This window comes from Salmo salar, chromosome ssa11, assembly GCF_905237065.1.
Source record: "Salmo salar chromosome ssa11, Ssal_v3.1, whole genome shotgun sequence".
Classification (NCBI taxonomy): domain Eukaryota; kingdom Metazoa; phylum Chordata; class Actinopteri; order Salmoniformes; family Salmonidae; genus Salmo; species Salmo salar.
This window is the reverse complement of record NC_059452.1, coordinates 4613858-4640482: the sequence shown is the minus strand read 5'-3', so window position 1 is coordinate 4640482 and position 26625 is coordinate 4613858. Positions and strand designations below refer to the sequence as shown.

Here is a 26625-nt window from a genome sequence, read left to right as displayed (position 1 = left end):
CAAAATAACTTAAACGAGATGTCGCCTAATATACAAGAGCTCATGATGAAAATACAACTGCAGATGCACTATCCCTGGCACCCGCAGTGAGCACAGTGAGTAATGTGATCCCTACAGATGATTATATTGATGTTCATGTGAATATGAAGGCTGCTTCTCTTCCTGTGTCAGACTCTAAATCAAAACAGAGTACAGACGAGAGCAAAAGACACAATGCTGCAGACAGTCAACGCAAACATACATCATAGCTGGCCCATAGGTTTGTGTTCACAATACTACCAGATCAGGTCAGAACTCAGTGTTGTAAACAGACTGCTGCTCAGACAAGAGAAAATGCAGATATTGTGACAGGAAATGCTCGAAAGGATACACTAAGGCCACCTCAGAATCAAAAAATGCAAAAGGAGAGCAAGGGATACAGTCTACTGACCAGAAAGAAACATGGACATTGAGAGAATGATAGGGAAATGTGAAACCTGTCAGAAACATTACTACAAGGAGGTGAAAGATGATACTCGCCAAACTGCCAAAAGGTCCATAACAAAAGGTTGGTACAGATCTTTTTCAGTTGAATGGCAAAGATTACCTGCCGGTGATTGACTACTATTGTAACTATCCTGAGATGACAATGCTCTCAAGCACAGCAGCAAGCAACGTCATAACACACGTCCACTATATATAGTGTAGCCTATCATGTGGATCATCATGTGCTTGCTATACGTAATGGAAAAGGAGTCGGTAGCACAGAGTCAAAGGACATGCATGGCAATGAGAATAACATTGATAGTGTAACATGAAGCTAGGACTGTATGTCCAAGATAGTCTATTTACATATAGGGAACGCTAACTGACAATTATTAATTAATTGACCCTATGGGCCGTTCCTTGTCCAAGGCTTGCTTACTTATTAATTCACTGTCCCACAGGCTGCTTATGGTATGTTTATTGTGGTTAAGAATAATGTAAATGTAAGGAAGGCTTGATTTTCTATAGATATGTAAATTCCATTATAATTTGGTAGAAGCCATAGAGACAAACAGTACTGCAAGCCTAGCTTACCTTTGGGTCCTGTCTTCTCTGCTTTCTTCACACTGGGCATTGCCTCAGGCTTTGCTTTCTCCACGGCCTGCTCCTCTTTCTTTTCCGTCTTGTCCTCCAATTTCTTATTTTCTACCTCTTTCATGGTTTGTGCATCCCTCATCGCTGTAAGTAAAGACATGATCCTGTGAACAAATGCCTCCTTATCTTCATGTAAAATTAGAGCACAAATCCGGATGGGTGGTTTCCCGGACACAGATTAAGCCTAGTCCTGGCCTAAAAAGCGAACTCAACGAAAAATCGAACTTTTTAGTCCAGGAAACCATCCCACACTGTTCACAGATACAGTAGGTTTTTACTTCATATGCCAGCCAGGGAATTAGGAAATTAAGTTTGGGCTTATTTTGGGGTATTATTGAATTACTAATTACATCAGTACATCAATCCCTCCAAACTGTAAGAAAGGACGTAGATAGATTTGAATTGAAATTAAAAAGAAAAAACATGATTTACCTTTAAGGACCACTTCTACCTCTTCTACTACTTCTTCTCTTGCTTGCCTCTCCTTGGATTGTCTGAGAACTATCACACAAAGAAATATTATATTTTGCAATTGTTCCTAGAAAATGAAAGGTAGTGCATTACAGTGATGGTAATTAGGTAGTTGTGACAGTTAAAGCATGCATTAGTTACATAAAAAAATGTAATAGCATATTTAGCCGGTGATATGGTGGGGTGGTGGTAACATGGTGTCATGGTTTTGTGTGACGAGACCGATTTAAAAAAAACATTGTACTTAATATTGTAATTTTCCCATTATGCAGAACTGCTGCATGTCATTTTCTGGTTGTAAACTGGTTTCCTGTAGAAACATGTAAAGATGTAAATTTCATGATTAGATTAGGAAGGACATCATATTTAGGTTCTTATCTAGTCAGATAGTATTATTTATCTGGTAACTAAGAAGGCGTTAACAAAACCAGTGTACAACCTGACCATGACGTCATTTGAAAAATAACTTTAGAACCTACACTGAGTGTACAAAACATTCAAAATACCTTCCTAATATTGAGCTGAACCCCAGTTTTGGGTAGTACACTATTCTTGATACACACGGAAACAGTTGAGCGTGAAAAACCCAGCAGTGTTGCAGTTCTTGACACCAACCAGTGCTGCTGGCACCTACTACCCGTACCCCGTTCAAAGGCACTTAAATATTTTGTCTTGCCCATTCACCCTCCGAATGGCACACATACACAATCCATGTCTCAATTGTCTCAAGGCTTAAAAATCCTTCTTTAACCTGTCCCCTCCCCTTCATCTACATGGATTGAAGTGGATTTAACAAGTGACATCAGTCTATGACATGTGTACACTCAGTGTATAACCTCAGAGGTCGGTTGAGCACTCAAAATCCAAATGCACCATTAGGGACAGTTAAAAATTTCCCCAACGTAAAAAATATTTTCACATCATAACCATAACCTGTTGACAAATATTACGCTTTTTATATATCCATTGTGGGTGGATAAGGGTGTGCATACCTTGCGAAACATATACAGTATAATGATATGGAGCTAATATCTTTACAGGACCTCAAACAAATATATTAACTTCCAGGCTTTTCATGGTTCCTTAACCAACAGTTAAGAGCTTTGTCAAAAGCTTTTGGAGCCCCAGTAACATTCCACATAATGCTTACATGGTTTGACCCTTCATGTAGTCTAGTGGTTAGAGTGTTAGGCCAGTAACTAAAAGGTTGCTAGATCGAATCCTTGAGCTGACAAGGTAAAAATGGTTTGTTCTACCCCTGAACAAGGTAATTAACTGACTGTTCCTAGGCTGTCATTGTAAATAAGAATTTGTTCTTAACTGACTTGCCTGGTTAAATATGAAAATGAAAAATGTATTTCTAAAATGTTATATGGCACTTATGATTCCCTGCTGTGTGTTAATGTAACGTTTGTCTTCTGTAGAAATGGACCAAGGCGCAGCAGGTACGTGAATACTCATCTTTAATTAAAATAAAGGAGTAAAGCATCCACTTAACAATTCAAACAAAGTAACAACAGCTACAGTTCTGCAGGCTAGAAATGCAGTGCAAAAAACAACCACCCACAACCCCAAAGAAAAACACACACACCTATATAGGACTTCCAATCAAAGGCAACTATACACACCTGCCTTCAATTGGAAGTCCCAATCATCCACCCAACATTTAACCAACACAAACATGCCACGTCCTGACCCCAAAACTAAAACACTAGCTCCATCTGCTGGTCAGGACGTGACAGTACCCCCCCCTCAAGGTGCAGACCCCGGAATGCACCTACCAACAAAAAACCCCAACACAAAACCCATAAACAATAACCCTAAAACAATAAGGGAGGGAAGGGAGGGTGGCTGCCGTCACCGACGGCACTGTGCTACACCCTCCCTCCCCAACCCACCTATCCTGGAGGTGGCTCAGGTGCAGGGCGTGGACCTTGCTCCACCGTCGGCGTAGCCCACTTCGGTGGCGCTGCTAGCTGCGCCGGGCAGATGGGCCACTTGGGCTGACCCTGGCAGACGGACCACTCGTGCTGGGCCGGAGGGCAGGAGGACCACTCGGGCTGGGCCGGAGGGCAGGAGGACCACTCGGGCTGATCCTGACAGGCGGGCACCTCTGGCAGAACAGGGCAGTCCGGCCGCCCCGGCAGAACAGGGCAGTCGGGCCGCCCCGGCAGAACAGGGCAGTCGGGCCGCTCCGGCGACTGTTGACTGGCGGGCAGCTCCGACGACTGTTGACCGGCGGGCAGCTCCGACGACTGTTGACCGGCGGGCAGCTCCGACGACTGTTGACCGGCGGGCAGCTCCGACGACTGTTGACCGGCGGGCAGCTCCGACGACTGTTGACCGGCGGGCAGCTCCGACGACTGTTGACCGGCCGGCAGCTCCGACGACTGTTGACCGGCGGGCAGCTCCGACGACTGTTGACCGGCGGGCAGCTCCGACGACTGTTGACCGGCCGGCAGCTCCGACGACTGTTGACCGGCGGGCAGCTCCGACGACTGTTGACCGGCCGGCAGCTCCGACGACTGTTGACCGGCGGGCAGCTCCGACGACTGTTGACTGGCGGGCAGCTCCGACGACTGTTGACTGGCGGGCAGCTCCGACGACTGTTGACTGGCGGGCAGCTCCGACGACTGTTGACCGGCGGGCAGCTCTGATGATGACTGTTGACTGGCGGGCAGCTCTGATGATGACTGTTGACTGGCGGGCAGCTCTGATGATGACTGTTGACTGGCGGGCAGCTCTGATGATGACTGTTGACTCCTGATGCGTGGGGCAGGTATTGGACGTACCAGCCTGGAGACACGCACCTCCATGCTAGTGTGTCTAGCGGGAAACACCGGACCGAAAGGGCGCACTGGCGGTCTTGAGTGCAGGGTTGGCATCACCCCTTCCGGCTCGATGCTCCCCTTGCCCTGGCACCTGCGGGGCGCTGGTACTGGGCGAACTGGGCTGTGCGTCCGTATAGGCGAGATGGTGCGCACCTCAGCGTAACATGGCGCCCTCCACCTCGTACGCACCTCCCTGTAGTCACGGGTAGCTGGCTTACGGCTCTTCCCTGGCCTGGCCAAACTACCCGTGTGCCCCCCCCAAAAAAAATCTTGGGGCTGCCTCTCGGGTTCCCTTAGCTCCCTTAACTTGTCCGCCCAGAATTTTCTTTCGTCCTGCCAGGTCCATTCCTCAATTTTCTTCTCCTGTGGCTTCCTCCTCTTCTGCTGCTTGGTCCTTTGGTGGGTGGTTCTGTAACGGTTGTCTTCTGTAGAAATGGACCAAGGCGCAGCAGGTACGTGAATACTCATCTTTAATTAAAATAAAGGAGTAAAGCATCCACTTAACAATTCAAACAAAGTAACAACAGCTACAGTTCTGCAGGCTAGAAACGCAGTGCAAAAAACAACCACCCACAACCCCAAAGAAAAACACACACACCTATATAGGACTTCCAATCAAAGGCAACTATACACACCTGCCTTCAATTGGAAGTCCCAATCATCCACCCAACATTTAACCAACACAAACATGCCACGTCCTGACCCCAAAACTAAAACACTAGCTCCATCTGCTGGTCAGGACGTGACAGTTAAATGCTCTACATTGGGTGTCACTCTAGTATGGAACTGTGAAATGGAGAGGTTGGGGCAAGACCTGAACTGGGATACCATTTGGGAAATTGGCTAACCCAGCACACCTGCTTATACAATAAAGTTGTGCAACCCCATTTAGACATTTTAAGATGAAGCTGATTCCCACTCCAATCTCTCCATTTGGTGTCACTCGAGAATGGATGTGATAGACGCAGTATGAATGCCATTGGCACATGTTTTGGGAATGTCCTGTTGTGTCCCAGTTCTGGTCACATGTTTCAGATTTTGTCATAAACGTTATGGGTTTCCCTCTGAACAAGGACCTGCCTTGATTTTCGATGAATGATGACTTTACATCTGCACTGAACTGGTTCAGAAAATAATAATTTATGTACGGTTAACAGTAAAATATGTTATCCATAGTGCTTGGATTACCCCTACAATACTCTCACCTCCTCAAACATCGCTCTCATATTTTCAAGATATTGTTCATACCGAGCGATAAGTGGCCGTGATAAACAAATACAATTAAAGCATGGGATGTACTATGTAAAACTCTAACAGATATTAACAACTCTTGGCATTTCCTTTTCTGAGAATACCATAAAAATATTGTTTCGTAAACTGTACTTCCTCTCTGGATAATACATTTTGTGTACTCAAATAATTATGACTTCTGACAGTACAGATGTCACGACTTCCTCCGAAGTCGGTCCCTCTCCTTGTTCAGGCGGCATTCGGCGGTCGACGTCACCGGTCTTCTAGCAATCGCCGATCCACCTTTCATTTTCCATTTGTTTTGTCTTGTTTTCCCACACACCTGGTATTCATTCCCTCATTACATGTCATGTATTTAACCCTCTGTTCCCTCTATGTCTGTGTGTGTAATTGTTTATTGTTGAGGTGTGCACGCTCCCGGCTGGTTTGCGCCGGGTTAATTTTATATCCCGTGCTTTGTGGCAGCCCGTACCCTGTACTTGTGTTTTTGTACTTTGTGCTGCCTCACTGGTTCATTGGGCATTTGTTTTGTGATGCAGTTGCGTTCTGTGCAAATGATTGCCTTAGTAAAGTGCTTTGTCCACTCATCTCTGCTTTCCTGCGCCTGACTTCGATACACCAGCTACACTCACCTCTTGACAACAGTATGTAAATAGTTCTATTGTATGTTTGTTTGTTTGTACAAATGTTTGTTTTGTTTGTATTGTCATGATGGATAATATTTGTAACGTGATCCTCCGTTATATGTGTATTGTATAAAGTGGAAGATAAATAGAAATGTTGATCACATCCCAAAAATATTTTCACATGACCCTCCCATTATACTGTAAAATAAGTTGCACACCTTTCCCACTCATACAAATAATGTTTACGACCACAAATAACAACTGTAGCAACCTGGTGTTTATAAATGTGGATATCGACTTTGCCCCTTCAGTATGCTTTTGTGGCACGGTCGATGCCACTCAGGGCTACGGGACAGAAAGGTTGAGGGTTTGCCGACCACCACGGACGAGCTCCCTCTCCCTGCCTGTTTCATTACACTACGATCAGAGCCGGCTGCAGACAATGATCAGCTAGGTGGAAATCTGATTTTCAACATTTTGATGCCATATTTATAAATATATAAAAAATATGCAGCGAATATTCCACCAACAGGTTTCTGTGCCAATGCACCACACAACCAATAAACAAAGCACACCAACTTCGGCACATCAATATTATGGTTTGCATTTTCAACACCAGAATAAATGGACAATGAAAATCTCGACAAACAGAAAATACATCCCTCCTTACTTTATAGGCCTACCCAGTATCGAATGCTTGGCTTGACAATCTCCGAATGTCATTAAAATTTTTGGTGTGTTGTAACAGATGTCTCTTTCCATTCATCAAATGGCCTATGCATAGTTTGGATTGATTGATTTTATTTGTCAGTAAAAAAACACCATATATACAGAAGTATGTGGACAGCCCTTCAACTTAGTGGATGTGTTGTATAAAAGTGTATAAAATCGAGCACACAGCCATGCAATTTCCATAGACAAACATTGGCAGTAGAATGATCGTACTGAAGAGCTCAATGACATTCAACGTGGCACCATCACAGGATGCCACCTTTTCAACAAATCAGTTTGTTTGTACCCTGCTAGAGCTACCTCAGTCAACTGTAAGTGCTGTTAATGTGAAGTGGAAACGTTTAGGAGCAACAACAACTCAGGCACGAAGTGGTAGGCCACACAAGCTCATAGAACGGGATTACCGAGGGCTGAAAAACGTAGCGTGTAAAAATTGTCTGTTCTCAGTTGCAACACTCACTACCTAGTTCCAAACTGCCTCTGGAAGCAACATCAGCACAAGAACAGTTTGTCAGGAACTTCATGAAATGGGTTTCCATGGCCGAGCAGCCGCACATAAGCCTAAGATCACCATGCGCAATGCCAAGCGTCGTCTGGAGGGGTGTAAACCTCGCCACCATTGGACTGGAGCAGTGGAAACGCATTCTTTGGAGTGATGAATCACACTTCACCATCTGGCAGTCCGCCGGACGAATCTGGGTTTGGCGGATGCCAGGAAAACGCTACCTGCCCGAATGCATAGTGCCAACTCTAAAGTTTGGTGGAGGAGGAATAATGATCTGGGGCTGTTTTTCATGGTTTGAGCTAGGCCCCTTAGTTCCAGTGAATGGGAATCTTAATGCTACAGCTTACAATGACATTTTAGACTATTCTGTGCTTCCAACATTGTGGCAACAGTTTGGGGAATGCCCTTTCCTGTTTCAGCATGACAATGTATTTTTTTTCCTTCGATCAGTGTGGAAGAACTTGACTGGCCTGCACAAAGCCCTGACCTCAACCCCATTGAACGCCTTTGGGATGAATTGGAACGCCGACTGCAAGCCAGGCCTAATCGCCCAATATCAGTGCCCGACCTCAGTAATGGTCGTGGCTGAATGGATGCAAGTCCCCATAGCAATGTTCCAACATCTAGTGGAAAGCCTTCCCAGAAGAGTGACGGCTGTTGTAGCATCAAAGCGGGGAACAACTCCATATTAATGCACATAATTTTGAAATGAGATGTTCGACGAGCAGGTGTCCACTTATTTTTGGTCAGTGTACATATACACTGAGTGTACAAAACATGCTATTTCCATGACATAGACTGACCAGGTGAATCAAGGTGAAAGCTATGATCCCTTATTGATGTCACTTGTTAAATCCACTTCAATCAGTGTAAATAAAGAGGTGGAGACAGGTTAAAGATGGATTTTTAAGCCTTGAGACAATTGAGAAATGGATTGTGTATGTGTGCCATTCAGAGGGTGATTGGGCAAGACCAAAGATTTACAGTAAGTGCCTTTGACCTGTGTAGGTGCCAGGGCACACCAGTTTCAGTGTGTCAAGAAGTGCAACGCTGCTGGGTTTTTCAAGCTCAACAGTTTCCCGTATGTATCAAGAATGGTCCACCACCCAAAGGACATCCAGCGAACTTAACACAACTGTGGGAAGCATTGGAGTCAACATGGGCCAGCATCCCTGTGGAACACATTCCACACCTTGTAGAGTCCACGCCCCGACTAATTGTGGCTGTTCTGAGGAAAAATATTAGGATGTTTTGTGCACTTAGTGTACACACAGCACAAAGAGTTTTAAAAATGACAAGGATTGCACAATTAAGTCTGGTACTTATTTCCATTGTAGTAATTTTTCTTTTTTACATCAATAGACACAAAAAATGCTCAATTTCCATTCAATTTGCGACAGATTTTCATGCGAATATTCTAAAATCTGCACATTTTACCATCAGAGTTGTATTTCCATCAAATTGAATTGTTGCGGATAAAATTCTGCGCTTATGTAAATAATTAGTGCACATAAAAACAACTTTGCGGTTAAATTCCAATGTACCGAATAAAAAATACAAATTAAATGGGTTTCCATTGCATATGTGTGGTATGATTGTTAATTAGACTATTGCAGATCTGGGCAATTGACCCACCTACCGGGGTGGCAGGTAGCCTAATGGTTAGAGTGTTGGGCCATTAATCGAAAGGTTGCTAGATTGAATCCCTGAGCTGACAAGGTAAAAATCTGTTGTTCTGCCCCTGAACAAGGCGGTTAACCCACTGTTCCTAGGCTGTCATTGTGAATAAGAATTTGTTCTTAACTGACTTGCCTAGTTAAAATTAAAAGAGCAAATGTAAACCAGGGGAAAAATGCACTACCCTTCCCTGTGCCCAATAATAAAAAACACACACAACCCTCCCCAAAGCATCAAAAATAAGTTTGAGAACCCTCCCCTATTTTGGACCACCCAAGTCAATTTCTGTCCCTTTCTCAAATGACATTTACTCAAGTAGATGGAAAAGTAGCCCACTTGAGAAAAGTACAAATTCCACCCAGTGCCTACACCCTTGCACAGTTTTCACATTTTGCTGCCTTAAAATTTTATCTCAAAAGTTCTTAAATGTGATTTTTTTTCTTATCGATCTACACAACTGACTTCACATTTTAAAAGTTGAAGAGAAGTTAACACAACAATTGAGCCTTTTCTTCTTAAAATAAACTGTTTAGACAATTCAGAAGCGAGGTTGTTGATTCTGCTCATCACAAGTCCTCAGTGTCAGTTCCCCAAAATAACACTGGTGCTTACAGAGGGAAAATGATGCGAGAGGGACTCAGTCCAGATGGAAGTGTCCACCCTCAGAATGCAGAACAGCAGCACACACACCCACGCAGCCCTATTATCTTTATTTAAATTTTTTACGGAAAGTAGATATTGGACTAAGCCTTGAGGGGGCTTAGTTCAATAGGCTCAAGGCTTAGTCCAATATCTACTTTCCATACTGATATTTATATAATACGCTTCTGTTCTAAATAAAATGGCTTCAGAGAAGGAATCAAAGCCACTAACCACTGGAGTCCCCTATGTCAGTCGTCCCATTTGTGTCAGTTGTCCCAAGTCCTGCAGGTCATTACAGAATATAAGTGCTAGATGTAGGAGTGAAATTTAGAGAATTGAAAATCATGCAGTGTACAGATGACTCCTCATGAAGGTATTATCTCAAATCGTTAGTCATATTGCATAGGCCCTAATGTACTACATTGCTGCTAAATAAGAATAAATACTTGTTTTATATAGCTAATAGAAAGATAAATAAGTAATGCTAACCATTCTACAGAAAGTTAAGAAGATAAGTGGTGAAAATACATTTGTCAGTATTAATACCTCTGGCACGTTGAATGTCTTTGTCTTGGTCATCTTTATCCTCGGGCTCCCCATCATCTTTAAGTTGGGCCCTCGATCCCAGTCTTTCAACCATCTTAAAGGGAATTGGAACATTTATCTTCCTTTTGACACCAGCTTTCTTGCTCTCACTGTTGTTGTTGTTTATCATCATCATCATCATCATCATCATCATCATCATCAACAATGATTTCAGAGTAATCCCCATCAGTATCAGGAAGTTGGGCCATTTCTTCAATGTCAGCCACTACATCAAGAACATCGAGCTTTTCAGCTACACTGACATCAATATATTCATCTTCATCAATTGACTGTTTCAACTCTTCCTCGTCTTTTACATAATCTTCATGATCTTCGTCACCAAGTTCAATACTGGCATTAGATCCCACTTTTCGAAAGAACTGTTTTTGGATCAGCACATTTATTTTGGTGGTGTATGTCTTGGCTCCAACTGAACTGTCTTCATTGTCAATATCTTCTCCATCTTCAACATCTTGATCTTTGACGTCAAAGTCATGGGTATCACCCTCCTCTTCATCTACCTCTAAGTGATGAACCTTCTCCTCTTTCTCCATCTTCTCTTCTTTCCCCTCATCCTCACGGCCATCAACATTGATTACCTCACCATCCATCGTTTGTTCATGGTCAAGTTCTTCAACATCTCCATCTACATGTGTGACGTAATGGTAACAAATTAAGGGTTTTTTCAAGTATTACATTATTTTCATTAGCAATTTAGGGGCAAGTGGTGGAAGTTGAGCCAATTGTTACATTCAGCATCACTCAGTCAAGAGAAATATAGTATTCTTTCTAACAAAGATATCTACAGTGCCTTAGGAAAGTATTCAGATCCCTTGCCATTTTCCACATTTTGTTACGTTTCAGCCTTATTCTAAAATGTATTAAATCGTTTTTTTACCTCATCAAACTACACACAATACCCCATAATGACAAAGCAAAAACTAGTTTAAAAAAAATGTTTGCTCATTTATGAAAAATAAAAACTGAAATATCACATTGATAGAAGTATTGAGACCCTTTACAAAGTACATTTTGAAGCACCTTTGGCAGCGATTACAGCAGCAATTCTTCTTGGGTATGACACTACAAGCCTGGCACACCTGTATTTGGACAGTTTCTCCCATTCTTCTCTGCAGATCCTCTCAAGCTCTGTCAGGTTGCCGCACAGCTATTTTCAGGTCTCTCCAGAGATGTTCGATCCGGTTAAAGTCCGGGCTTTGGCTGGGCCACTCAAGGACATTCACATACTTGGCCCATAGCCTCTACTGCATTGTCTTGGCTGTGTGCTTAGGGTTGTTGTCCTGTTAGGTGAACCTTCACTCCAGTCTGAGGTCCTGAGCGCTCTGGAGCAGGTTTTCATCAAGGATCTTTCTGTACTTTGCTCCATTCATCTTTGCCTGACAAGACTCCCAGTCCCTGCCGCTGAAAAACATCCCCACATCATGATGCTGCCACCACAATGCTTCACCGTAGGGATGGTGCCAGGTTTCCAACAGATGTGACGCTTGGCATTCAGGCCAAAGAGTTCAATCTTGGTTTCATCAGACCAGAGAATCTTGTTTCTCATGGTCTGAGAGTCTTTAGGTGCTTTTTGGCAAACTCCAAGTGTGCTGTCATGTGCCTTTTACTGAGGAGTGGCTCCATCTGGCCACTCTACCATAAAGGCCTGATTGGTGGAGTGCTGCAGAGATGGTTGTCCTTCTGGAATGTTCTCCCATCTCCACAGAGGAACTCTAGAGCTCTTTTAGAGTGACAGTCGGGTTATTGGTCACCTCCCTGGCCCTTCTCCCCTGATTGCTCAGTTTGGCTGGGCGGCCAGCTCTAGGAAGAGTCTTGGTGGTTCCAAACTTCTTTCATTTAAAAAGGATGGAGGCCACTGTGTTCTTGGAGACCTTCAGTGCTGCAGACATGTAGCTCAGTTGGTAGAGCATGGTGTTTGCAACGCCAGGGTTGTGGGTTCGATTCCCACGGGGGGCCAGCACAGAAAAAAAAAATTATGAAATGAAATGTATGCGTTCACTACTGTAAGTCGCTCTGGATAAGAGTGTCTGCTAAATGACAAAAAAATGTAAAATTATACCCTTCCCCAGATAGACAATTTCTTCGACCTCATCGCTTGGTCTTTGCTCTGACATGCACTGTCAACTATTGGACTTTATATATGTGTGCCTTTCCAAATCATGTCCAAGTTGTAGAAACATCTCAAGGATGATCTTTGAAAACAGGATGCACCTGAGCTCAATTTTGAGTCTCATATCAAAGAGTCTGAATACTTATGTAAATTAGATATTTCTGTTTTAAATTTTTTATAAGTTAGCAAACATTTCTAGAAACCTGTTTTCGCTTTGTCATTATGGGGTATTGTGTGTAGATTTCTGAGATTTGACATTTTATTTAATCCATTTTATAATAAGGCTGTAACGTAACAAAATGTGGAAAAAGTCAAGGGGTCTGAATACTTTCCGAAGGCAATTTACATATACACTGAGTATACAAAACATTAAGAACAGGTGAATCCAGCTTTAAACCCTTATTGATGTCTTGCTAAATCCACTTTAATCAATGTAGATCAGTGGATCCCAAAGTTTATATAGTCCCATACCCCTTTAAACATTCAACCTCAAGCTGCGTACCCCCTCTAGCACCAGTGTCAGCGCACTCTCCAATGTTTGTTTTGCCATCATTGTAAGCCTGTAATAATATAAATAATAATAATATGAAAATAGTCAATAATTCTGCTCTTAATTTAACCATCTTACATATAAAACCTTACTTGTTCATCAAAAATTGTGAATAACGCACAACAGGTTAATGAAAAGGGTGTGCTTGAAAGGATACACATAACTCTGCAGAGAGTCTCGGTCTTAAACTATTTTCCACACACAGTCTGTGTCTGTAGTTAGTTTTCATGCTAGTGAGGGCCGAGAATCCACACTCACATACAGTTGAAGTCGGAATAAAACTCGTTTTTCAACCACTCCACAAGTTCCTTGTTTACAAACTATAGTTTTGGCAAGTTGGTTAGGACATCTACTTTGTGCATGACACGAGTCATTTTTTCAACAATTGTTTACAGACAGATTATTTCACTAATAACACACTATCACAATTCCAGTGGGTCAGAAGTTTACATACACTAAGTTGACTGCGTCTTTAAACAACTTGGAAAATTCCAGAAAATTACGTCATCGCTTCAGAAGCATCTGATAGGCTAATTGACATAATTTGAGTCAATTGGAGGTGTACCTGTGGATGTATTTCAAGGCCTACCATCAAACTCAGTGCCTCTTTACTTGACATCATGGGAAAATCAAAAGAAATCCGCCAAGACCTCCACAAGTCTGGTTCATCCTTGGGAGCAATTTCCAAACGCCTGAAGGTACCATGTTCGTCTGTACAAACAATACTACGCACGTATAAACACCATGGGACCATGCAGCCGTCATACCGCTCAGGAAGGAGACGCATTCTGTCTCCTAGAGATGAACGTACTTTGGTGCGAAAAGTGCAAATCAATCCCAGAACAACAGCAAAGGACCTTGTGAAGATGCTGGAGGAAACAGGTACAGTAAAAAAAAGGTACAGTACAGAATCTATATCCACAGTAAAATGAGTACGATTTATCAACATAACCTGAAAGTCCGCTCAGCAAGGAAGAAGCCACTGCTCCAAAACTGCCATAAAAAAGTCAGACTACGGTTTGCAACTGCACATGGGGATAAAGATCGTACTTTTTTGGAGAAATGTCCTCTGGTCTGATGAACCAAAAATAGAACTGTTTGGCCATAATGCCCATCGTTATGATTTGAGGAAAAAAGGGGAGGCTTGCAAGCCCGAAGGACATCATCCCAACTGTTAAGCATGGGGGTGGCAGCCTCATGTTATGGGGTGCTTTGCTGCAGGAGGGACTGGTGCACTTCACAAAATGGATGGCATCATGAGACAGGAACATTATGTGAATATGTTGAAGCAACATCTCAAGAAATGAGTCAGGAAGTTAAAGCTTGGTTGCAAATGGGTCTTTCAAATGGACAATGACACCAAGCATGGTTCCAAAGTTGTGGCAAAATGGCTTAAGGACAACAAAGTCAAGGTATTGGAGTGGCCATCACAAAGCCCTGACCTCAATTGTATAGACAACTTGTGGGCAGAACTGAAAAAGCGTGTGCAAGCAAGGAGGCCTACACACCTGACTCAGTTACACCAGCTCTGCCAGGAGGAATGGGCCAAAATTCACCCAACTTATTGTGGGAAGCTTGTGGAAGGCTACCCAAAACGTTTGACTCAAGTTAAACAATTTAAACGCAATGCTACCAAATACTAATTGAGTGTAAACTTCTGACCCACTGGGAATGTGATGAAAGAAATAAAAGCTGAAATAAATCATTCAACTATTATTCTGACGTATCACATTCTTAAAATAAAGTGGTGATCCTAACTGATCTAAGACAGAGAATTTGTACTAGGATTAAATGTCAGGAATTGTGAAAAACGGAGCTTAAATGTAGTTGGCTAAGGTGTATGTAAACTTCCAACTTCAACTGTAGGTTCGTGGTTGCAAAGGGCATCAGTGTCTTAATATTGGTAGGGGGCAGTATTTTCACTTTCGGATGAAATACGTGCCCATATTAAACTGCCTCCTACTCAAACTCAGAAGCTAGGATATGTATATTATTAGTAGATTTGGATAGACTAAAACTGTTTGAATGATGTCTGTGAGTATAACAGAACTCATATGGCAGGCAAAAACCTGATGAAAAATCCTACCAGGAAGTGGAAATCTGATGGGTGGACTCATTTCAAGTCATTGCCTATCGAACACACACTGACTAAGTAATCATTATGTACTTCCTAAGGCTTCCACTAGATGTCAACAGTCTTTAAAAAGTTGTTTGAGGCGTCTATGATGAACAGAGACCGAACAAGAAGGCTGGGAAGTTGATGACCCATCAGTTTATTGGCACGCGTTCACGTGAGAGGTAGCTCTGTTCCAAAAAGTTTTTCAAGACACTGGTTTCGTCCGGTTGGAATATTACTGAATTGTCACGTTCTAAAGGCCCTAAAGATTGATGTTTTACAATGTTTGACATGTTTGAACGAACATAAATATAATTTCTTTTGACTTTTCGTCGTGAAATTTTCCGTGCGCTTCCTAGATTTGGAGTAGCTGAACAGAACGGGCGAACAACATGGAGTTATTTGGACATAAAATATGGAGTTTATCGAACAAAACAACATTTGTTGTGGACCTGGGATTCCTGGAAGTGCCTTCTGATGAAGATCATCAAAGGTAAGTTAATATTTATAATGCTATTTATGATTTGAGATGACTCCAAAATGGCGGCTATCTGTATTGCGTAGTGTATTTTTCTGAGCGCAGTACTCAGATTATTGCAAAGTGTGCTTTCCCAGTAAAGTTATTTTGAAAACTGTCAATGCGGTTGCATAAAGGAGATGTTCAGTTATAATTCTTTGAATGACAGTTTAATATTTTAACAACGTTATGACGAGTATTTGTGTAAATTGTAGTGCTGATTCACCGAGGGAAAATATTTTCTGAACGTCAGGCGCCAATAAAAATGCTGTTTTTAGATATAAATATGAACTTTATCGAACAAAACATACATGCATGTATTGTGTAACATGATGTCCTAGGAGTGTCATCTGATGTCCTAGGAGTGTCATCTGATGTAGACCATCAAAGGTTAGTGCATCATTTAGCTGTGTTTTGGGTTTCTGTGACATATATGCTTGATTGGAAAATGGCTGTGTGGTTATTTGTGTCTATGTACTCTCCTAACATAATCTAATGTTTTGCTTTCGCTGTGAAGCCTTTTTGAAATCGGACAACGTGGTTCGATTCAGAAGTGTATCGATAAAATGGTGTAAAATAGTCCTACGTTTGAGAAATTGAAATGATTCGATTTGTGGTTTTGAATCTGGCGCTCTGATTTTTTCACTTGCTATTATCGAACTCAGTCCCGGTGACGGGATCTGTAGTAGTAAGAATTAACAGCGCGATTTGCCAAGGCAGGATAGTCTGAGCACAGCCCTATACAGAAATATAGCAGTGGCTTCTGATTAAATTCAATTTTCACAGAACCGCTTGTTGGAATTTTGTTGAGGCTCTCTTGTTCAGATATCGGTAAGTGGACTGGAGGCAGGGCATGAAAGGGATAACAAATCCAGTTGTTTGTGTTTTCCGTTTCGGGAAAGTACATGCTTAATTGTGCACCCAGCTCACTCAGGTGCTTCGCTACATTACATTTGACATTGTCAAAAATCATACAATGATGGAAAGACCTCTGTGTTGTCCTTGTTAATGCAGACAGAGAAGAGCTCCAACTTCTTAATCATAGCCTCAATTTTGTCCCGCATACTGAATATAGTTGCAGAGAGTACCTGTAATCCTAGATTCAGATCATTCAGGGGAGAAAAAACATCAGCCAGATAGGCCAGGGGTGAGTAACTCATCATCATGCAAGCGGTCAGACAAGTAAAAATGATGGTCAGTAAAGAAAACTTTAAGCTCGTCTCTATTAAAAAAAAACGTCTCAATACTTTGCCCCTTGATAACCAGCACACTTCTGTATGTTGTAAAAGCTTTACATGATCGCTGCCCTTATCCTGTTTAGGATAGGGGGCAGTATTTTCACGGCCGGATAAAAAACGTACCCGATTTAATCTGGTTATTACTCCTGCCCAGAAACTAGAATATGCATATAATTGTTTGATTTGGATAGAAAACACCCTAAAGTTTCTAAAACTGTTTGAATGGTGTCTGTGAGTATAACATAACTCATATGGCAGGCCAAAACCTGAGAAGATTGCATACAGGTGTGCCCTCTCTGACCATTTCTTGGCCTTCTATAGCCTCTTTATGGAAAATAGAGGATCTCTGCTGTAACGTGACATTTTCTAAGGCTCCCATAGGCTCTCAGAAGGTGCCAGAATGGGGAATGATGACTCTGCAGTCCCTGGCTGAAAAACAGTAGCGCATTTGGATAGTGGTCGATCTGAGAACAATGAAACGGCAGCGCGTATGCACGTGAAGAGTCCATGTTACATTTTCAGTCTTTGAACGAAAACAACGTCGCTCGGTTGGAATATTATTGCTATTTATGAGAAAAATCGCATAAAAATTGATTTTAAACAGCGTTTGACATGCTTCGAAGTACGGTAATGGAATAATTGGAATTTTTTTCTAACGATATGCGCCGGCGCGTCACCCTTCGGATAGTGTCTTGAACGCAAGAACAAACGCATCTATTTGGATATAACTATGGATTATTTGGAACCAAAACAACATTTGTTGTTGAAGTAGAAGTCCTGGGAGTGCATTCTGACGAAGAACAGCAAAGGTAATCCAATTTTTCTTATAGTAAATCTGAGTTTGGTGAGTGCCAAACTTGGTGGGTGTCAAAATAGCTAGCCATAATGGCCGGGCTATCTACTCAGAATATTGCAAAATGTGCTTTCACCGAAAAGCTATTTTAAAATCGGACATAGCGATTGCATAAAGGAGTTCTGTATCTATAATTCTTAAAATAATTGTTATGCTTTTTGTGAACGTTTATCGTGAGTAATTTAGTAAATTCACCGGAGTTTCGGTGGGTATGCTAGTTCTGAACATCACATGCTAATGTAAAAAGCTGTTTTTTGATATAAATATGAACTTGATTGAACAAAACATGCATGTATTGTATAACATAATGTCATAGGAGTGTCATCTGATGAAGATCATCAAAGGTTAGTGCTACATTTAGCTGTGGTTTTGGTTTTTGTGACATTATATGCTAGCTTGAAAAATGGGTGTCTGATTATTTCTGGCTGGGTACTCTGCTGACATAATCTAATGTTTTGCTTTCGTTGTAAAGCCTTTTTGAAATCGGACAGCAAGCGTCCCACCTAGCCCATAGAGGTTAACCATTTTTACTGTAGTATCCAAAACGTATTTCAAGATGTCAGGCATTCCCTTTGCAGCAAGAGCCTCTTGGTGGATGCTGCAGTGTACCCAAGTGGTGTTGGGAGCAACTGCTTGCATGCATATACCACTCCACTATGCCTCTCTGTCATGGCTTTTGCGCCATCAGTACAGATACTGACACATCTTGACCACCAAAGTCCATTTGATGTCACAAAGCTGTCCAGTACTTTAAATGTTTGCAGAAGTGGATGTCTTCATATACCAGGAGCTGTGCCAGGCCCGCCACATCTGTTGACTCATCCAGCTGTAACGCATAGAATTCACTGGCTTGTATGCGAAGCAGTAATTGTTTCAAAATATCTCCTGCCATGTCACTGATGCGTCGTGAAACAGTGTTGTTTGTTGAAGGCATTGTCTGTATAGTTTTTTGGGTCTTTTCCCCCAGCATTGTCCCAACCATATCCGCAGCAGCAGGAATAATTAAGTCCTCCACAATAGTATGGGGCTTGCCTGTCCTATCCACTCGGTAGCTCACCATATAAGACGCTTCTAGCCCCTTCTTATTAATGGTATCTGTTGCTTTTTACATGTCTTAGTACTTGAAGGAAAAGGCACTACTCCCACTATAAGTGAACAAGAAATCAATGTAGTTCTCATAATATTTGTGCCTCTTCGATGGTCCAACGTCCCTGTCTGTTGTTCGGCACTTTCCTGGGTAAGGGGACAGTAGCTCTTTGGCTGCATCGGATTCACAACTGTCAGTGTCCATGCTAGCTGGGCTAAAAACAAATGTAGAATTACTGATGCTAGCATTGGATGTGCTCATGGAAGCAGAAAAACTTGTGTAGTCAACAGGTGTAGTACTGCTGGTAGTATCAGTACTTCCAGTAGAGCTGGTATGTGTCTCTATGGATGCAGGCCTTACTTTTTTTTACCATTTATCCATTTTCGAGCAAACGGAATGAGCAGCAGCTACGTTTTGCTACATGCAGACCGTTAGTAGAATTATCACGAGAGAGTTAATTAGTTAACGGTTAATGTGATTGGATGTTAATTATTTGACTAGGCTACCTGTATTTGACATTGTGTTGTTATTTCGCTGAACACTAAATGGTTTAGTTGTAATTTTGGCAGTGAAACTAGGCTATTCAGGTGAGATTTTTTTTTTTCCTTCAGACTGAACAGTTTCCTGTGTGTTTCAAAAATAGTCCACCACCCAAAGGATATCCAGCCAACTTGACACAACTGTGGGAAGCTTTGGAGTCAACATGGGACAGCATCCCTGTGGAATGCTTTCGACACCTTGTAGAGTCCATGTCCTAATGAATTGAGGCAGTTCAGAGGGCAAAAATGGCGGCGGGGGCGCAACTCAATATTAGAAAGGTGTTCCTAATGTTTGGTATACTCAGTGTATTTCAGGATATTGTGTGTCCCTCGAAATTAGCAGTTTTGAAAACATAGCCCGTCCAACAAAAGTGGCTTCTTGGCACAACTTACTCCGGCTATGGGACAGGGTAAGTTGAGCCGCCTGGACTGAATAAAATATTACCACTACTTTTTAAAATTAGGTCTATCTTTATTTCCGAACAGAATTCAACGCAATCACTTTTTTGATATATACACTACCGGTCAAAGGTTTCAGAACACCTACTCATTCAAGGGTTTTTCTTTTTTTAAATATATTTTCTACATGGTAGAATAATAGTGAAAACATCAAAACTATGAAATAACACATATGGAATAAGGAAAAAAAGTGTGAAACATTTGAGATTCTTCAAATAGCCACCCTTTGCCTTGATGACAGCTTTGCACACTCTTGGCATTCTCTCAACCAGCTTCATGAGGTAGTCACCTGGAATGCAATTCACTTAACAGGTGTGCCTTCTTAAAAGTTAATTTGTAGAATGTCTTTCCTTCTTAACTTAGGGATAGGGGGCAGTATTTTCACGGCCGGATGAAAAATGTACCCAAATTAAACTGCCTGCTACTCGGGCCCAGGACGTAGGATATGCATATTAGTAGTAGATTTGGATAGAAAACACTCTGAAGATTCTAAAACTGTTTGAATGATGTCTGTGAGTATAACAGAACTCATATGGCAGGCAAAAACCTGAGACAAATCCAACCAGGAAGTGGGAAATCTGATGCTTGTAGTCTTTTCAAGTCATTGCCTATCTAACACACAGTGACTTAGGGTTCATTTTGCATTTCCGAAGGCTTCCACTAGATGTCAACAGTCTTTAGAACCTTGTTTCAGGCTTTTGCAGTGAACAGAGAGCGAACAAGAAGGCCAGGAAGTTGGTGACTCAGAAAATGACATGATTTCAGTGGCGTGCATTCACATGATGACGTAGCTGTTTTCCATAAAATGTTTCAAGACATTGGAATCGTCCGGTTGGAATATTATTGAAGTTTTATGTTTAAAAAGGCCCTAAAGATTGATGCTATACTACGTTTGACATGTTTCTACGAACATAAATATAACTTTTTTTGACTTTTCGTCGTGAAATTTTCCTACATTTGAAGTACTGAATGCGCTACCCAAAAAGGAGGTATTTGGACATAAATTATGGACTTTACCGAACAAAACAACATTTATTGTGGACCTGGGATTCCTGAGAGTGCATTCTGATGAAGATCATCAAAGGTACGTGAATATTTATAATGCTATTTATGATTTTAGATGACTCCAAAATGGTGGGTATCTGTATTGCTGGTTTGGTTTTCTGAGCGCTGTATTCAGATTATTGCAAAGTGTGCTTTCCCGGTGAAGCTTTTTTTAACTCTGTCACAGCGGTTGCATTAACCTGTTATGGCTAGGGGGCAGTATTTTCACGGCTGGATAAAAAACGTACCCGATTTAATCTGGTTACTACTCCTGCCCAGTAACTAGAATATGCATATAATTATTGGCTTTGGATAGAAAACACTCCAAAGTTTCTAAAACTGTTTGAATGGTGTCTGTGAGTATAACAGAACTCAAATGGCAGGTCAAAACCTGAGAGATTCCTTTACAGGAAGTGGCCTGTCTGACCATTTCTTGAACTTCTTTGCCATCTCTATCTTTTACAAAGGATCTCTGCTCTAACGTGACACTTCCTACGTCTTCCATGGGCGTTCAGAGCCCGGGAAAAACCTGAATGTCGTCATCCCAGCCCCAGGCTGAAACACATTATCGCCTTTCTCAAGTGGCCGATCAAGGGACTGTGGGCTTAGGCGCGTGCCCTGGCCGCCCCCGTCTTTGTGATTTTTCCTCAGTTTGCCGAAAAGGAGATTCCCGGTCGGAATATTATCGCTTTTTTACGAGATAAATTGCATAAAAATTGATTTTAAACAGCGGTTGACATGCTTCGAAGTACGGTAATGGAATATTTAGAATTTTTTTGTCACGAATTGCGCCATGCGCACGACCCTGATTTACCATTTCGGATAGTTTCTGGAACGCACGAACAAAACGCCGCTATTCGGATATAACAATGGATTATTTGGGACCAAACCAACATTTGTTATTGAAGTAGCAGTCCTGGGAGTGCATTCTGGCGAAGACAACAAAGGTAATAACATTTTTGTTATAGTAAATCTGATTTTGGTGAGTGCTAAACTTGCCGGGTGTCTAAATAGCTAGCCCTTGATGGCTGGGCTATGTACTTAGAATATTGCAAAATGTGCTTTCACCAAAAAGCTATTTTAAAATCGGACATATCGAGTGCATTGAGGAGTTCTGTATCTATAATTCTTAAAATAATTGTTATGCTTTTTGTGAACGTTTATCGTGAGTAATTTTGTAAATTGTTAGTAAATTCCCCGGAAGTTTGCGGGGGGTATGCTAGTTCTGAACGTCACATGCTAATGTAAAAAGCTGTTTTTTGATATAAATATGAACTTGATTGAACAAAACATGCATGTATTGTATAACATAATGTCCTAGGGTTGTCATTTGATGAAGATCATCAAAGGTTAGTGCTGCATTTAGCTGTCTTCTGGGTTTTTGTGACATTATATGCTAGCTTGAAAAATGGGTGTCTGATTATTTCTGGCTGGGTACTCTGCTGACATAATCTAATGTTTTGCTTTCGCTGTAAAGCCTTTTTGAAATCGGACAGTGTGGTTAGATAAAAGAGAGTCTTGTCTTTAAAATGCTGTGAAATAGTCATATGTTTGAAAAATTGAAGTTTTTGTATTTTTGAGGAATTTGTAATTCGCGCCACGCCTATCATTGGATATTGGAGCAGGTGTTCCGCTAGCGGAACGTCTAGATGTAAAAGGTTAAGGAGATGTTTATCTAGAATAATTTTACAGTTTAATACTTTATCAACGTTTATGATGAGTATTTTTGTAAATTGTTGTGCTCATTCACCCGAAGTTTTGGAGGCAAAATATTTTCTGAACATCACGAGCCAATGTAAAATGTTTTTTTATATAAATATGAACTTTATCAAACAAAACATACATGTATTGTGTAACATTGAGTCCTAGGAGTGTAATCTGATGAAGATCGTCAAAGGTTAGTGCTTAATTGTAGCTGTATTTCTGGTTTTTGTGATGCCTCTCCTGCTTGGAAAATGGCTGTGTGGTTTTTCTTGTTTAGACGCTCTGTCCTAACATAATCTAACTTTATGCTTTCGCCGTAAAGTCTTTTGGAAGTCGGACAATGTGGTTGGATTAAGGAGAAGTGTATATTTAAAATGGCATAAAATAGTTGTATGTTTGAGAAATTTGAATTATGAGATTTTGTTGTTTTGAATTTTCCACCCTGATATTTCACTGGCTGTTGATAGAATTTAGAAGGGAATGCAAAGAGTGTGCAAAGCATTCATCAAGGCAAAAGATGGCTATTTGAAGAATCTGAAATGTAAAATATATTTTGATTTGTTTAACACTTTTTTGGTTACTACATGATTCCATATGCGTTATTTCATAGTTTTGATGTCTTCACTATCACTCTACAATGTAGAAAATAGTAAAAATAAAGAATAACCCTTGAAGGAGTAGATGTTCTAAAACTTTTGACCCATTGTGTATATATAATTTTAAGCATATTTTAACACAAGCTTAACACCTAACGAACACTTTGTACTTTTTTGAAAACACCTTCAACATTGGCCAGGCCCTGGTGTTACCTTATATTTCAGCAATAATACTTCATTTTTCTCAACTTGCCATTGGCTCAACTTACCACATGGCCATTGGCTCAACTTACCAATAGGCAAACATTTTGACTATATTAGCCCACACAGGTACAAGGATGCACTTTCATGCTAAATTTAAGACCTCATATTGAAGGCTATAAAGACTCTAACTGATGTGTAGAACAATCTTAAAATTCTCTACTTTGGTTTAGATAAAAGCATCATGACTAACACAATACATTGATTTGACTTGGTGAAAACCAATGTTTTGGACCTAACTTGCTTACCACTTCTTCCATGTGGTTTCTTCCTTCATAGACTCCCTAAATATTTGGACAAATTATATATTGTGTGTATGGTTTCCTAGAAACAAGGGGTGACTCAACTTACCATTACAATCAATTTACCCCACTTTTCCCTACTTTGATATGTTTTATGATCATAAATTAAAATCAGATTTTGTACATTGGACTTAATAATATTATATTTTAAATATTTCCAAATACCTTGTTGGTCTTTATCCATATCCTCAGGAAGTACCTCTCCAGCTCTTAGATGGGCCCTAGATCCCACTTTTCTAACTGTCTGTTTTTGGATCCGCACATTTATTTTGGTGGTGTATGTCTTGGCCCCCGCTGAACTGTCCTCATCGTCAATATCTTCTCCATTTCCAACCTCTTGATCTTTGACATCAAGGTCATCTGTATCATGATTGTCCTTATCAGCTTCATATTCTTCTTGATCACCTTCACTAACAACTTGATCTTTAATGTCAAGGTCACTGTGATCATCATTTTTATTCTCATCATCAATGTCTTCCTCTGCCTCCTCCTCTTCCTCCTCCTCTCCATCATCTTCATGATGTTCATCACCAACTTCAATATTGGCCCTAGATCCCACTTTTCTGACCATCTGTTTTTGGATCAGCACATTTCTTTTGGTGGCGAATGTCTTGGTCCCCTCTGAACTGTCCTCATCGTCAATGTCTTCTCCATCTTCAACCTCTTGATCTTTGACATCAAGGTAATCTGTGTAATGATTGTCCTCATCAGCTTCATCTTCTTCATGATCATCATCCCCAACGACTTGATCTTTAATGTCAAGGTCACTGTGATCATCATGTTTATTCTCATCAATGTCTTCCTCTGCCTCCTCCTCTTCCTCCTCTCCATCGTCTTCATAATGTTCATCACCAACTTCAATATTGGCCCGAGATCCCACTTTTCTGACCATCTGTTTTTGGATCCAAACATTTATTTTGGTAGCGTATGTCTTGGTCCTCTCTGAACTGTCCTCATCGTCAATGTCTTCTCCATGTTCAACCTCTTGATCTTTGACATCAAGGTAATCTGTATCATGATTGTCCTCATCAGCTTCATCTTCTTCATGATCATCATCAACAACGACTTGATCTTTAGTGTCAATGTCACTGTGATCATCATGTTTATACTCATCATCAATGTCTTCCTCTGCCTCCTCCTCTCCGTCATATTCATGATGTTCATCACCAACTTCAATATTGGCTCTAGATTCCACTTTTCTAAGCATCGTTTTTTGGATCTGCACATTTATTTTGGTGGTGTATGTCATGGCCCCCTCTGAACTGTTTTCATTGTAAATGCCTTCATCTTCAACACCTTGATCTTTGACGTCAACCTCATGGGTATCACCCTCCTCCTCCTCATCTAACTCTAAGTGATGATCCTTCTCCTCTTTCACCTCCTCTTCTTTCCCCCCATCCTTGCTAACATCCATGATTTCTTCATCATCCATTGTTTGTTCATGGTCAAGCTCTTCAACATCACAATCTACATCAGTGATGTAATGGCAACAAATTAACGTATTTTCCCTATCTTTAATTATCTTTAATAGCAATTTACTTTGATATGATGACTATCCTATCATAAAGAAAAATCACATTTTGGACATCGTAGCTAATGATATGAAATATTTCCAAATACCTTGTTGGTCTTCATCCATATCCTTAGGAAGTACCTCTCCAGCTCTTAGGTGGGCCTTAGATCCCATGACTCTAAGCATCTGTTTTTGGATCCACACATTTTTTGGGGTGGTGTATTTCTTCACCCCCTCTGAACTGTCATCTGTACTGTCATTGTCTCCTTGCTCTTCTTCAGCCTCTTTGACATCATCATCCTTCTCCGCCACAACTGGAGTGATGCTTATTTCAGGTGTAGGGTCACCGTCCTTTGTAGTGCCTATCAATTCTGCAACTGTGTCACCAAGCCACTTTGTCTTTATTATTGACTTTACCATCTCAACATTTCATTAGCATTCGTCAGAGGTGAGTTGGTGCAGATGCAAACATGCAAACATTAAGACATTGACAGAGTTATGGAAATTAAATGGCAACACATTCCAACATTCGTCATATTCATACAAGATACACCACATGCTGCACTCTGATTGACTGATTTCATGTTTTATCTACCCTGCAATTATATGCACTTGACACATTTTTATCTAAAGCGTTGGGTTGACTGTCTATCATATGTTGCTTAGATGAAAACTGTTCCAGACATAAAATCTCTAAGCAGTCACCCATGAAATAATCCCTATTGAAATACGATGCCAACCGTTTATCTTTTTCCTTGGTGGAATGTAGACTACATCTATTTACTTTAACCAGTAGTGAACACTTGAATTGCAACATTTAGTCAGTGGTCAGTCAATCAAACAGATAACGCAGAAACAATGCAAGACAACATGGAAGAAGAGAATGCATCTCCTAAAACAATAGATTTCCATTTCAGAGACACCTCATGCTTTACAAACTTCAGTAAATCAAATAATTGATAGGGGAACAATATGAACACAAATAAGGATGAATGAACACATGACAACAGAAACACAAACTGTTACAACGAAGGAACTGTCAGTGTGTGTATTTACAATTAGAATGGGGAAATAAAATGCAGTCAATCACCAATTCCAAAACCACAATGGCATTTTAGTTCAGACATTTATTGAATCATTAATAAAGGCCTAATATGATGAGCATGAAATATTAACATTTTCCCATTAAACATAATTATTGTGTCATTAGTAGTCTACATACATTAACTTAAATTATTCATACCCTGTGACTTATTCCACATTTTGTTGTGTTACA

At 41.0% G+C, this 26625-nt stretch overlaps 1 protein-coding gene across 1 annotated transcript in view; it reads right to left on the bottom strand.

Moving 5' to 3' along the window:
* The window catches only part of si:ch211-266g18.10 (titin), a 238728-nt gene that overhangs the window by 187755 nt on the left and 24348 nt on the right, over window positions 1–26625 (bottom strand). The window contains exons 11-14 of the mRNA XM_045688945.1: window positions 25457–25726; window positions 24002–25303; window positions 1552–1620; window positions 1060–1203 (exon numbers count right to left, since the gene is read on the bottom strand). Coding sequence (XP_045544901.1) covers window positions 1060–1203; window positions 1552–1620; window positions 24002–25303; window positions 25457–25726 — 1785 coding nt within the window. The remainder of the gene's footprint in view (window positions 1–1059; window positions 1204–1551; window positions 1621–24001; window positions 25304–25456; window positions 25727–26625) is intronic.